Source organism: Furipterus horrens, unplaced genomic scaffold, assembly GCF_987537825.1.
Source record: "Furipterus horrens unplaced genomic scaffold, mFurHor1.1.pri manual_scaffold_10, whole genome shotgun sequence".
NCBI classification, from domain to species: Eukaryota; Metazoa; Chordata; class Mammalia; order Chiroptera; family Furipteridae; genus Furipterus; species Furipterus horrens.
In genome coordinates, this window is record NW_028327180.1 from 39,804,005 (window position 1) to 39,817,612 (window position 13,608).

General features: G+C 52.4%; 2 protein-coding genes across 3 annotated transcripts; both read right to left on the minus strand.

Annotated features, from left to right (window-relative positions):
• Nucleotides 1-195: 195 nt before the first annotated feature.
• Nucleotides 196-7,634, minus strand: PLIN5 (perilipin 5). 2 transcript variants are annotated; one of them, XM_090289393.1, is made up of 8 exons: nucleotides 7,556-7,634; nucleotides 6,722-6,805; nucleotides 5,838-6,033; nucleotides 4,802-4,884; nucleotides 4,248-4,428; nucleotides 2,944-3,143; nucleotides 1,582-1,698; nucleotides 196-1,213 (listed from the first exon to the last, which is right to left on the minus strand). In XM_090289393.1, the coding sequence occupies exons 2-8, from the start codon at nucleotides 6,782-6,784 to the stop codon at nucleotides 686-688; spliced, it is 1,368 nt and encodes a 455-aa protein (XP_090145519.1). In that variant the 5' UTR covers nucleotides 6,785-6,805; nucleotides 7,556-7,634; the 3' UTR covers nucleotides 196-685. The 2 variants fall into 2 exon arrangements, with proteins under 2 accessions (XP_090145519.1, XP_090145518.1); XM_090289392.1 differs by having other exon boundaries at nucleotides 6,722-6,930.
• A 797-nt stretch (nucleotides 7,635-8,431) lies between these two features.
• LRG1 (leucine rich alpha-2-glycoprotein 1) lies at nucleotides 8,432-10,904 on the minus strand. The gene is made up of 2 exons (XM_090288723.1): nucleotides 10,809-10,904; nucleotides 8,432-10,099 (listed from the first exon to the last, which is right to left on the minus strand). Exons 1-2 carry the CDS (start codon nucleotides 10,859-10,861, stop codon nucleotides 9,007-9,009), a joined length of 1,146 nt encoding a protein of 381 aa, XP_090144849.1. The 5' UTR covers nucleotides 10,862-10,904; the 3' UTR covers nucleotides 8,432-9,006.
• Nucleotides 10,905-13,608: the final 2,704 nt, after the last annotated feature.

Sequence of the window (13,608 nt, forward strand, 5' to 3'; positions counted from 1 at the left end):
AAGGGCAGTGCTAAACCTAGGTGGGCTGGGCACTAAAGGTGGAACTACAGACAGGATGTCAAGCTGGCGGGGGGCATCACGCCTTTCAAATCTCAAACCCTGACTTGTGCCATGTAGTCACACACCTCTGAGGCTCCCAGCACCCTGCAACTGAGACTCCCCCCTCCCCCTGCCGTCAGAACAGAGGCCATGGGCCTTTGGACAACACAAAGCACCTTTATTCTGGAGAGCATACCCCAAAAAGCAAAGCAGGTGGGTCTGGCAGGCCCAGCTGGTGCAACCCCGCATCTTTGGGGGCCCCTCAGTTCAGTATGTACAAGCTGGGGGAATAAGGGAGTGCTCACTTTTCAAAGCCCCAAATAGAAGCCATTGGGCAAAACATGTGTTTCTGAGATTTGATCAGCTTCTTGGGGTTAGGGAACAAGTGACCACAGACATGAATCGAGCTGGGGACTAGTCAGACCAGAGTTAGGTTCATGTCCCCATATGTCCAAGGGAAACATTGGGGAAGGTCTGATATCACTGAAGCTGGCCTAGATTCAGAATTCCGCTGGAATCTCCAAATCCATGCTTCAGCCAAGGTCAAGGCATTTGGTGTTAGTGCTTCTGCGTGGCCACCAGGGGGCAGCAGGATATGGAGGTGTAGGAAGCCTCCTGCTGCCTCTGGCTGCAAGACTCCCCACGATCAGAAGTCCAGCTCTGGCATCAGAGTGTGCTTGGGACGGCTGGGGGGCTCAGGCTCCTCTGGAATGTCCTCCGGGAGACCTGTCCCGTCCCGGTGCTGGGCCTGCCAGGCTCTCTGCTGGGCCGGCCAGTCCAGGTGCGCCCAACGGGGGTCAGGGCACCCCACGACCTCGTCCACTAGGTTCTCCAGATCGAGTCGGGGCTCCGACCGCTCTATGAGAATAGGCGAGAAGGGCCCCACGAGCCAGGGCAGCGGCATGGCCTGCACCACCAGCTCTAGCAGCTCGTCCACGCAGGCATGGGCCCGAGCCATTCTGCCCCGGCCCTCAGCCAACGCCGCTGCGGACACGTCCCTGAAGCAGCGGGCGTCGGCGAAGGCCACCTGCAGGGCATCCACGCCTCGCCGCACCTCTGCCACCTTCTCCTGGGCGCCCTGGGGCAGGCCCCGCACGCTGGTCTCCAGTGCATCCACTGAGCTCTGTAGCTCCTGCATCAGACTTCGGGACAGTACCAGCGTTTCCAGCTCCGCCTGCAGAGAGGGGAGGGACGGGGCGGGGCCTCGGTGTCCCGGATGGACATATGCGAGACCACAGCCCTGTCTCAGTTTCCTCATGGACACAATGGTATTCACCCTGACTTATTTTCCTCATGGACACAATGGGACTATCTCCCTAGCTCTGTTTCCCCCATGGACACAACAAGTCAGCCTTGCCTTCCCAAAATCAGGAATTAGGGGAAAGTTTCCCTAAAGGACCGACACTGAGACTTTCCTTGTCTCAGTTTTCACCATGGACACTCCAAGCTGCTGACCTCACCAGTTGGTAGACACAGCTCAAGACTGGCCCGTGGCAACCCTGGGCAGACCCAGAACCACCTCCTACAATCCCACTATCCTACCTGGCTGCGGCGGCGGCCATTCTCCAGGGCACTCACATTCCAGTCCTCCCACAGCTGGTGCACTTTCCCAGGGCGGGCTGGGGCAGTGGGAATCACCCCACACTGCACAAGGTCTATCTGTGGGGATGGGAGAAGTGGTCATCAGAGGTGGATGATTTTGGGGGTTGGATCTGGCCTCATTAAGTGTTTAGGGAACACCTCCTGTGTACAACATTCCACACCTGCTGATCCAACCTGACCAGCCTGTTCACTGGCTCCTCTGCCCTATGGCAGACCCTGCGATACGTGGTTACCCTGAAGCTCAGACTCACTACCAGGCATTTGCTCATGCTGGTCCCTCTACCAGATCACTATTCCCTCCACCCCATCCCCCTTCCTAGTTTACTCCAGTTCTAGTCTCAATACATATGTCACCCCTCCAGGAAGTCTTCCCTCCTCCCCTTCTGGCTGGGTGGATCCCTTCCTTGGGTCCCACAAGCCCCTGCTGTGTTCCACGTTATGACCTTGATCCTCCAGCTGGAACTGTGAATATCCTAAAGGAGCCACTATGCCTTTAGTACACAGTACAGGGCAATAAATCGTGGCCCATCGATACAATGAAATATTACTGAGCCATAAAAAGGAAGTTCTGACACATGCTACAAAATGGTTGAACCTTGAGGACGTTATGCTCGGTGAATTACAACTTCGGTGCTCACAGACGCCCTCTGGTGGTTGTCATGGGGAGGACAGACGGTCCAGGAGGATACCTGGGGAACCACGTGGATGGAGGAAGAGGAGGGAGGAGATGTGGGTAGATTCAGGATAGGTTTTGAGGGCAATGCTGATAGTATGGCTGATGCGTCAGATGTGGGAGGGGATGAGACTATGGAGCGAGAATACAGAGCTTTAGGCACTTGAGATGGGGAGAGGGGATGTGGGGTAAGCAGGTTGGGGCATCTGAACTTAAGCAGGAGATGTCATGTCCCTTTGGAGCAGGGAGGGATGGACAATGGGGGAAGAAGCTGACTGTGAGCTGGAACCTAAAGGCTGGAGAGGATTGGGATTGGTGGCAGGAGAGCAAAGGAAGAGGTATTTTCTCCCACTCTGAACCTGCCTTAACTGCCTATACACTCCAACTCCTACTCCTTCTCTACAAAACCCCTTCCTTCTCCTCAGGCTGACTCTTAGCAGCCCCTGAGCTTCCTTAGCCCCAGGCAACCCTTCTCCCCAACCCTGAGCACATACAGCTAGGGGCAGCTGAGCCCAGTTCTGCCTCTCCCTTCAGTCTAGCATGCTAGCATGGGACCTGGCACTCAGCTGCCACTCAATCCATGCTTAGTGGCCTGCATTATAGGGTGGGGACAGGCAGAGGGCTCTCACCAGCTCTAGTGTCTGCTGCAGCTGGGCTAGTGTGTCCTGGGCACGGTGTTTCTTCTGCTTCAGTTTCCCCAGAGAGTGCTCATATGCCAGGTGGCGAAGCCGTGCTGACAGGGAGCCCAGGCGCACAAAGTAGCCCTGATGTCTCCTCTGCTCTTCCACCGAACCCACTTCTGGGCCCTCAGCCTCAGCCGCTAGTGCCGCTAAAGGACAGGATGGGGGACAAGGGTTAGCATGGACACCACGTGCATGTCTGTTCACCCTCCTTCTGGGTGGACAAGTCCATGGGCTCCCAAGTTTATCGTTTCCTTTTACTAGTATCAACTCATTCAACCTTCCCTAAACCCTATGGTGTAGGCAGTATTGTTAGCCCCACTTCACAGATGGGGAAAACTGAGGCAGAGAGAGGTGAAGTCCCACAGTGTGCAAAAAGCTGAACTGGAATTGGAACCCAGGTACTCTGGCTCTAGACCATTCTTTTAAATAAGTTTTTAAAAGACTATATTTATTTATTTTTAGAGAGAGGGGAAGGGAGGGAGAGAGAAAGGGAAAGAAACATCAGTGTGAGAGAGAAATATCAATTGGTCGCATCTTGCAGGTTTTGGGGGATTGAACCTGCAATCCAGGCATGTGTCCTGACCGGGAATCAAACTGGCAGCCTTTTGGTTTATGGGACAATGTCCACCAGTCTGGGCAAAACTATTAATCAATCTACTAAACTGCCTCTTAAAGAATATATCACAAGTGCCTGGCACACAGTAGGTGCTTCAGAAATGCCTCACAGCTTTTGTGCTGAGGAGGATGTATGTCAACATGTCTTTTAGTGCCATAAAGTGGGGTTCAGCAGTCAAATTGTGTCCAGGGCCAGCAGACAATATTAGAACACTGGAGAAAGGTAGGCTTTAAGGGGGTAGCTGCTATTTAACTAAAGTGTCTAGTTTTTTAAGGCAAGCCAGAAATCAGGATTTGTAGGACAAAATCTGATTGTTAAATGCATGCAATAAATGAAAACATCTTAAAGGCATTGTATAGGCCAGACAATATAATTTTGAGGGGTACCAGTTTGAGACCATGACCCTCTCAAGTCTTTAGGCCAATTATGCCCTTGGGATCTGGACAGATTGTTTCTAGTAGGATGCGGGCTAGGGGGGCATGGAAGTGGAGTGGGAGGTCAGGGATGGGCTCCAGCTCCACGTTCCTGCTGATTTGTCCTTGAGCGAGTCTTGAACCTGACTGATATGTAACCCCTGGGGATGTGGCATGGGCAGGAGTATTTAGGGGTGGGGTGGGGAGGGCACTGGACTCACCGAGCTCCTCCTCGGTCATGGGCAGGAAGTGGTCCACCAGCTCCTCCGACTTGCCCAGCACCACGTCCACAGCGTGGCTCATGGAACGCTTTAGCTCCACACTCCAGCGCCGACCCTGCCGTGCCAGGCCCACCACGCCTGTCACACTGCTGGCCACTGCATCCTTGGCTGAGGTCACCACCTAGAGGAAGGGGCCCCTGATCCAGGTGCTGTCAGATTCTGGCTCCCTTCCCTGGCCCCTGCAGCTAGGAGTCAAGGATTCCTGGCCCCTTCCTAGCTCTGGGCCTCAATTCCTCCTCTATAAATTGGAGAAAAATAAAATATCTCCCTCACAAGGTGGATAAAGGAATTACCAGCACCTACTGGCACATATTAAGTGGTCAGTAAATATGGGTGCCAATTATTTTAATCTGGCTGGTGTTTTTTTAGTTGACCAAAGCTTGATTTGGTCCCAGAGTCTGACTGGCAGAGGGGTTCAGGCTGGGTCTGGGAGGAGGCTGTCTTCCTCCCTCCAACTCCCACCCCCTGCAGGCCCCCATGGTCTGGTGCTGTACCATTTCTGAAGGTTGCTGGAGAAAGGGTAGCTTCTCCTCCAGTTTGTCCAGGCCCCTGCAGGCAAGACCATTCACTGTAGCCACTAGAGAGAGAGAGAGAGAGAGAGAGAGAGAGAGAGAGAGAGAGAGAGAGAGAGAGAGAGAGAGTCCGGAAGATGACAAGGGAGATAGGGACACAGAGAGGGACACAGAAGGAGGGAGTGCTGGAGAGAGAAGCAGAGATTAAAAAGGAGGAAAGGGAGGGAGGGAGGGAGGGAGAGAGATAGGGAGAGCTCAAAGAAGGCCCACATGGCAGAAGCAACCTGGCTGGTCCCCTGAGGGACTGGGACCCTGAGGGTATGGGTAGGCCATCAGGCTGGGCCCTGCCTCCTCTACTCTCCCCACCTCTGCCCTGCCACTGGCCTCTGCCAGCCCCAAGGTCACTCCACACCCATGCTCAGTTCAGAGGCTCCAGTGAGCAGGCACAAGGTCACTCAAGCCCGCTAAGCAGGAGGTGGGGGGGCCCTGGACTGGGACCCTCAGGTGACTCCCTTCTTCAGTCAGACATGAGGCCAAGGGTCTTTCTACCCTCAGCCCCTTGGGCTGTCAGGTGGGACTCCTGAGCTGGTCACAGGTCTGGGGAGATGTGGGACTCAGGACAGGTGGAGGCAAGGGCAAAAGGCCAGATGGGGAAGGTAGGTGGGAATGGCAAAGGGGACCCAAGGCACAACAGGCCAACCAACAAGTGAGAAGGACATCAAGACCTATGGAATGGGGGGAGAGGGAGGGGGCCACAAGTAAACTACTAAGGGCAGATGACAGCCAGGTGATAAAACATAATACACCAACAGGTAAAGGAGAAGGGGGACAGGCAAATAAAGACTGAGCGAGGATAACACGGGTGGATGGGGGGCAGTCAGACTAAAAGCACACAAGATAGGTAAGACTGAGAGGGACACCAGGTCATGGGGTCCACCTCAGATCATACTATGCAGATGGAGCAGGAGAGGATGGAACCACAGGGCAACCACAGGACTCTCTGGCCAGGGGGACTCACGCTGAGGTTGCAGATGGCTGAGCAGTGGCTGGGCATGGTCCAGGGCACTGGTGGTGAGGCTGCACACGCAGTGCTCGGCCAGGCGGCAGGCAGAGCCCAGCAGCGGGTGTCTATCCTTGGCTGCGCTATATGCACCGGAGACGGCAGTGCACGTGGCCCTGACCAGGGGCAGGGCCACAACTCGCTGCACTGCATTCTGTGGGAAGGGGAAGCATCATAAGGGCCTCCAGGGAGGTGAGAGTCTCAGCCCCACTTCGGCCCATTTCATCTCTATGGGCCAGAATGAGGGGTAAGCAGGAGGGTTGATTGAGGAAATGTGTATTGAGCATCTGGCTGTGTACAGCAGAGGAAACCTACATGAAGATGTTCACAGGCTCCTGTTTTCAATGGCACACACACAATGTGACAAGTTCTGAAAGACTCTGGTGGCTAAGGGCCCCCTCTGAGCTGTGTAAGCTTGGGCAAATGAGTGAACCGCTTGGTGCCTTGGTCTCCAGTCTGTAAAATCAGTTTCTAGGACTATGATCGAAATGCTAGGAGCCAATGTATGTGAAACACTTGGAACAGTGACTGATGCAGAGTAGATGCTGTGAGTGCTGCTATTGTTGTTGTTTTGTTGTTGTTAAGAGTGCCATGATGCAGACACAGAAACAAGGAGGTATGGGTCTGCTTGGAGAGATGCCCCCTCCCTGGGCTTCTCTGTGCCCCTCTGGGAAATGGTAGGAGGTGCAGAGATGCCATCCTCCATGGCCCAAAATGCCGTAAGAATGAGATGCTTGTATCAAAGATAGAGTTGGTAGGGTTACCCAGCTGGCAGCTGTTCAGGAAGGGACTGTCCCCCACCCTTCCCCACGCCCTGCTCCGTAGGAGGTGCAGCCCCTCACCTGCTGGTCCTGCTCCCACAAGCTGGGTGCAGACCCATCCTGAGCTGCCTCATCTTCTGACATGCTTGCTACAAACAAGGTCACCTGGGGAGCAGGACAGAGTGACGGGGGTCAGCCCTCCCTGCTCCTTCCCAGGCCTTGGGTTCTGTCTGTCTGGGCTCTGTGACTCCAACAAGTCTTGTTCCCTCCTGTGGCTTCAGTTTTCTCATCTGAAAAATGGGGTAATGATAATACCTACCTCAGAATGTCATGAGGAGCACAGATAGTGCACAGGACTCAGCACACAGTAGGTGCACATGAGAGAGCCTCTGGCAAGGTGGTGGCCCTGTAGCGATTCAAAGCATGGGCTCGGGGTTTGAATCCTGCCATTATCTGCTGTGTGACTTTGGGCAAGTGCCTTCACTTCTCTGGGCTGTTTTCCCTTCTGCAAAGTAGGGAAGGTCCCTGCTGTCCCTGCCCCAGACAGAACTGCACAAGGAGCCCCTTACAGGGGTTCAAGTGGTAACTGTAGAATCCCAATAAACCCAGTCAGTCTGAGTCAGGAAAACTCAGGCACATAGCTGTCCGTGCTGGGCCCAAGGTCAGCTTAGGCTTGACTTAAGAGTAGGGAGTTCGACCTCAGACACCCCCCTCCCGCCTGCAGTTCCTCCACACCCCATGCCTTCAGAGCCGTGGTCCCCGCCCAACTTGGTCCTGAGCTTCAGCCAACTGGGCCAAGGGTCTCAGCCACCTGCTGTGGCCCGTCACCTCTCTCTTGCTGGACCCTCGCCTGCCCACCCAGTTGGGGCCCCGGGCCTGTGGAGCGCTCCTGGACGCCACCCGCGTGGCACTCACCTGGGTGCGCGCAGCCTCAGCCCCCAGATACCACCACGGACCCCAGACTCGGGCTCCAGTCTCCGCCCCCTGCCAGCCTCGCGCGCCTTATAGTGGCTCTGGAGGAGGAGCCTCCGGGAACCGACCAATAGAGAGAGGCCGTGCGGGGGTGTGCCCCTGGGGCGGGGCTCCAGGCTCCCTTGCTCTTCTCTGGCGCTCCCAGAACGCTGTGCGGTTGCCAGAGCAGTTTGGGGACGCTGGATGCCCATGGGTTGAGCTACTTCCGTGAGCCCGCAGTGGAGGGTGATCACAGCCCCCACCTCCTCGCCCAGTGACCTTAGGCAAGTCCTTAACGTTGTTCTATTTTTTAAAATCTGTCACTTAACTAAACCAGGAGCCAGGCCGGCCCTTTCCCTCAGGTCCTCGTTTTACAGATGGACAAATTGAGGCTCAGAATGCTTAAACCACTTGCCCTGGGTCCCACAGCGATTGAGGGATTCGATTTAAACTCGGCTCTCCCTGGCTTTTTCATCATCATGCCTGGTATGAACACCAACGTGGGCACGAGACGCCTCCCAGAGGACTGAAAAAAAAATGAGCATGGCCCAAACGTTCCTAGACCCAGCCTCCCCAGATCTGACCCTGGCTCCCACTATGCCCGGCACCGTGTCAGCAGGTGGCTCCAGGTTCTGAGTTGTGAGAACATAGCTCCCTGGGCTTCTGCCCATCTGTTCAGCCCTTTCCAGCCTGCCCATGCTTGCCCTGGGTGGCTGCCCCCTGGGTTATCACTGGCCAGCATGACACATTGTTTGGACACCTGAAGCAATCTGGTTTAATTTAAACCTTCCCCAGGGCACAAGCTCTGGCAGGAATCCACCAGTAAAATGACACTCTGGGTAATGGTCAGGGCTTTATTTCCAGTTAAGCCTCAGGATAGAAGGGAGGAGGAGGACCACCCACTGGCCATCAGATCCCAGTTGCCATCCATTTGGGACTTCAAGGCCAGCACCCCAAGCTCTGGGTCATGCCTCTTCTTTCCTCCTTCATCCTGGAGATTTAGGAAGTTGCAGGAACACAGTGACTTGGGAGATGCAGGAACACAGTGAATGTCAACTTGTCCAATTCTGTTTGACAATTATTTATTAAATCCCTCGGGTCTGACCCTTAACTGAGCGATAAATAAGAGGAAACTCAGCCCTGGGCCCTGCACTCAGAGCCCCCGAAACTAGGGGAGAGAGAGCCAGAGCCAGGTAAAGACTGCCCCAGTGTGGCTGGGATGTGCCAGAGGGAGGGCGAGGGAGCTGAGGGAACTGCGAGATCAAGAGATCTGGGAAATGGGGAAGGCATTCCGAGAAGAGGATACAGCTTGAGCAAAGGCAAGGAGGCCTCACAGCCTAAGAAGCATTTTGGGAGGCACGGGCAAAATAGGTCTAACAACTATGGAAAACCTGCCTCACCCTTAAAAGGGAGGATTAATTGTCTAGTGGGGTGCAGTATTTTGCCAGGCCATCCCTATCCATCTCTACCCCAGCCTTAGGCTTCAAATGGGATATGGCTGCAGCCAGTAGTGTCTGGCCCTTCATGGCTTGAGGATCAGCACAACATGTGTTATTCCGGAAGAACATCCTGTCTTTATTGTCCACAATCCACTGATAGAGGTCATCCAAGTTCTGGTCGCACATCCAGGGGTTACCAGAGATGTCAAAGCCATCCTTCATGTCCTGGCCTGCTCCGGGCTTTCCCAGGGATGCCCAGAACCCCTTGGGCACCCTGGTCAGTAAGTTGTTGGCAAGGTCCAGCATGTCCAGCTGCTTCAGACCTCGGAAGGTGCCAGCCGCCACCGTGGCCAGCTGGTTATTACTCAGGAAAAGGTAGCGCAGACTTGGCTGGGTCACCAGCAACCCCTCTTCGAGTGCTCGCAACCTGTTGCCCTCCAGGTGCAGCCGTTCCAACTTCAGAGGCCCTCTTAGAAGGTCAGGGGGCAAAGTTTCCAGCTGGTTATTGCTGAGGTCAAGGATGCGCAGGTCGGTGAAGTTGGCCAGCAGTTTGGGGGGCAGTGTCCTGAGGCGGTTTCCAGATAGGTCCAGATGTGCCAGGGCTTTCAGGCCATGCAGCCACGAAGCTTCCAGGACTTCCAGCTGGTTTTCGGTCAGCACCAGGGTGTGAAGGGCAGCGGAGTTCTGGAAGAGACCTGGGGACAGCCGGGTCAGGGCGTTGCGGGTCAGATCGAGCACCTTCAGCTGAGGGACAGGCAACAGAAACTTGGCTGAGAGGTTCTTCAGCCCATTGCTGGAAAGGTGCAGTTCCTGGAGGTTGGAGATGTGCCGGAGGATGTCGTCCGATGGCAGCTGGGTGAGGTTGTAGAACTCCACAGACAGGTAGATGGCGTCGGCTCGGAGATATTCGGAGAATTTGGCAGGTGGCTGGCAGTTGACAGAGCTGCCATTTTCTGACTGGAACACATGACAGGCTTCAGGGTTTGGGGTGACTCCCTGGGCTGAAGGGGCCACGATTATTAGCAGCAGGAACAGGGTTCTAGAAAGATGAGAGTCCAAGCCCCTTGGGCTGCAGGCAATGATAAAAGGTACTTAATGAGCCAAAATAAAAATATATCCAGCTCAGTGAAAATATACTCAGAATCTGCCCACTTCTCATCTCTACTTCCACCCCCCACAACCATACCTCTTTATTGCTCTGCTGGACTAGTGCAGTCACTTCCACCTCCTTTTTATGTTTTAAAGGCAGAGCCAGTGAACTCCTACCCATCCTGCAAAGCCCCTAACTCCAATGCCCCCTTTTCCAAGAAGCTTTCTCTGACTTTCCCAGTTTCTCTTCTGTGCTCCTCCTCTTTCAGTACAGCCCTGACTAAACCAGGTTAGGTTATCTGTGTCCAGCTCCATCTAGCTTCAAGCACTTGGGTAAAATCCAGGGCTCCAGGTGCAAGCAAGACTCTGAATATGAAAAGTGCCTGAAGCAGGTCTGGGGGCAGGCATTTGGCCTTGGGATTGGGTGGTTTACAGTTGGCCAGAGGGCTGGGGCTTCTGCTCCTCCTGGTCCCTCCAGCAGGCCTCTGATGTTGAGGAAGGGCCCCAGCTCCCTGCCTGGGGCGTCTGCAGGTGAGTGTGTGCAAGCCTGTCCTAGTTAGAGCCTGAGTGTTGGTCTGTTCCAGCCTGTAGGTCTACAGTTGGGTCCTATGACTTCCATGGGTGAGACGGAATATCTATGCACTGACTGTAGTCCAAGTCGGCCCAGGGACAGCAGGGTGGGAACCTACCTCTGGTTTCGCTCTGGGCTCCAAGAGGACATGGCAGCCTCTCTCTTTTCCATTTAGGTTCCTTCGGTCTGGTGAGTTGCCCTTATACTGGCCTGGACTGGGGGAGGGGGCACCAAGCATAGGGAAGTCCCCACCCACATCCTGTTCCTGATCAGGGCTAAACCTGAGCCAGGCAGGGGAAAGGGAGGGGTCAGGATTGCAAAATTGTTTCCTGGCAGCGGGAGGACAGCAGAGGGTGAGCCCACCTCATCTTGTCCCTGCTTCTGCCACATTTTCCTTCCCCTGATTCCTGCTTTTGGGAAGTGGGCACCCTAGAGCCTCTGGGGCTGAATCCTCACTCCCCCTAGCCCAGGAATCAAGGGTCAAGCATGGGGGATGGGGACAACTCTTTGAGCAAGAGGTACTATTTATGACACATTTGAGCAACCAGGAAGTGCAGTGAAGAGAACAAAAAACACTTGCCTTGAATTTATGACATGTTGTTGGATATATTTTTATTGAAATAATTTTTTTAAATTGCGTTTAAAAGTGAGTGATACCAAAAGTCTCCACAGTCTTTGAATAATGGTCTGGGAGGGACTAAACTTTGTTCTGAATCTCAGCTGTGCTAGGACTGCTCTTTGTGGCCATGGACAAGTTAGCTTAACTTTTCTTGACCTCTGTTTCCCCATCAGTGAAGCTGAATTCAATGTCTTGGGGCCCCATCTCTTATTTTTTTAAATTGAATTTATTGGGGTGACATTGGTTAATAATCAGGTGTTGCTCTTTCTTTTTTTTTAAATAAGTGTTTTTAAATATTTATTTATTTTTAGAGAGAGGGAAAGGGAGGGAGAAGGAGAGGGAGAGAAACATCGATATGTGAGGGACACATAGGTTGGTTGCTTCTCACATGTCCCCAAACTGGCTCACAACCCAGGCATGTGCCCTGACTGGGAATCAAACCAGTGACCTTTCGGTTCTCAGGCTGGCACTCAATCCACTGAGCCACACCAGCCAGGGCACTCTTTCTTTCTTCATCCTAAGCTGATGTGCTATTTGTTTTGGATCTTTTGTTTACTAATGAATGCATTTGGAGGCTACACATTTACCTTTGAGAATGGCTTTGGCTGCATCTCATGGGTTTGGCTATTCAGTGCTTTCATTCTTGTTGAGTTCTAAAAATTCAGCTGTGCTTTATCATCTTTATCTGTCATCCCTGGCCACAGCCTCTTCTCCCTAGCCCCATCCATTCAGGGTTTGTCCCTATTCAGCTGTGAGGATGGTTGGGTTCTGTCTTAGTGGACACACAGGGTTAGAGACAAACACAGAGGCTGACAGTAACAGGCATAGATAAAGGATGACAGATAGACACACATGAATCCACAGACACAGATACTGACACAGAGAAGGCAAACATGTACAGACAGAACCTAACAGAGACACAGACAGAGCAGGACACACAGGACAGAACGGCAGACCTGCAGAGACAGACACACAAAACAGATACACACCAAAATGGATAAAGGACCTGAATAGATATTTTTCCAAAGGAGATATACAAATGGCCAACAGATATATGAAAAGATTCTCAACATCACTGATCATCAGGGAAATGCAAATCAAAACCACCATGAGATATCACCTCACACCTGTTGGAATGGCTGTTACCAAGAAGACAAGAAATAACAAGTGTTGGAGAGCATGTTGAGAAAAGGGAACCTCTGTGCTGTTGGTAGAGATGTACAACTTGGTGCAGTTACTATAGAGAACAGTATGGTGGTTCCTCAGAAAATTAAAAATGGAACTGCCGTACCATCCAGCAATTCCACATGTAGGTATTTATCCAAAGTAAATGAAATCGCTATCTTTAGATATCTGCACCCCCATGGCTATTGCAGCATTATTCACACACACACACACACACACACACACACACACACAGAGGATTATTACTCAGCCATAAAATAAGACGCAAATCCTGCCTCTTGCAACAATGTGAATGAACCTTGAGGGCATTATGTTAAGTAAAATAAATCAGAGAAAGAAAAATACTATGTGATCTCACTTATATGTGGAATCTAAAAAAATGAACTCGTAGAAACCGATAGTAGAATGGTTTTTGCCAGGGACTGGGACAGGGGATGAGGAGATGTTGGTCTAAGGGTCTAAGATCTGGGGATCTAATGCAGTGACTATAGTTGATAATACTGGATTATATCTTTGTAAATTGCTAAGAGAGTAGATTTTTTAAGTGGATCTTTTTAAAAAAGATTTTATTTATTTATTTTTAGAGAGAGGGGAAGGGAAGGAGAAAGAAAGGGAGAGACACATCAATGTGTGGTTGCCTCTCATGTGATCCCCAACTTGGGACCTGGCCTGCAACCCAGGCATGTGCCCTGACTGGGAATAGAACTGGCAACCCTTTGGTTCTCAGGCTGCCACTCAATCCACTGAGCCACACCAGTCAGGGCAAGAGAGTAGATTTTAAATGTTCTGTCCATACACTAAAAGGTAACTGTGTGAGGTAATGGATGTGATCATCTTGCAATATATACATATATAAATCACCAAGTTGTGCACCTGAAACTCATACAATCTTATATGTCAATTATATCTCAAGCTGGAAAAAAAACCCAGACACACACAGGTTCCAGAGGAGCTGTTAGATGCCGTCACAGTGTTTTGAGTTTCTTTGTTTACTATCAGTTTCCCCCGTGACAAGGGGAAACCCGGTCTGTCTTGTTCACACAGTAGGTACTTAGTTGACATGGGCTGGAAGGAAGGGTTGTAAACTGTAATGACATAATGCTAAAGTGATCTC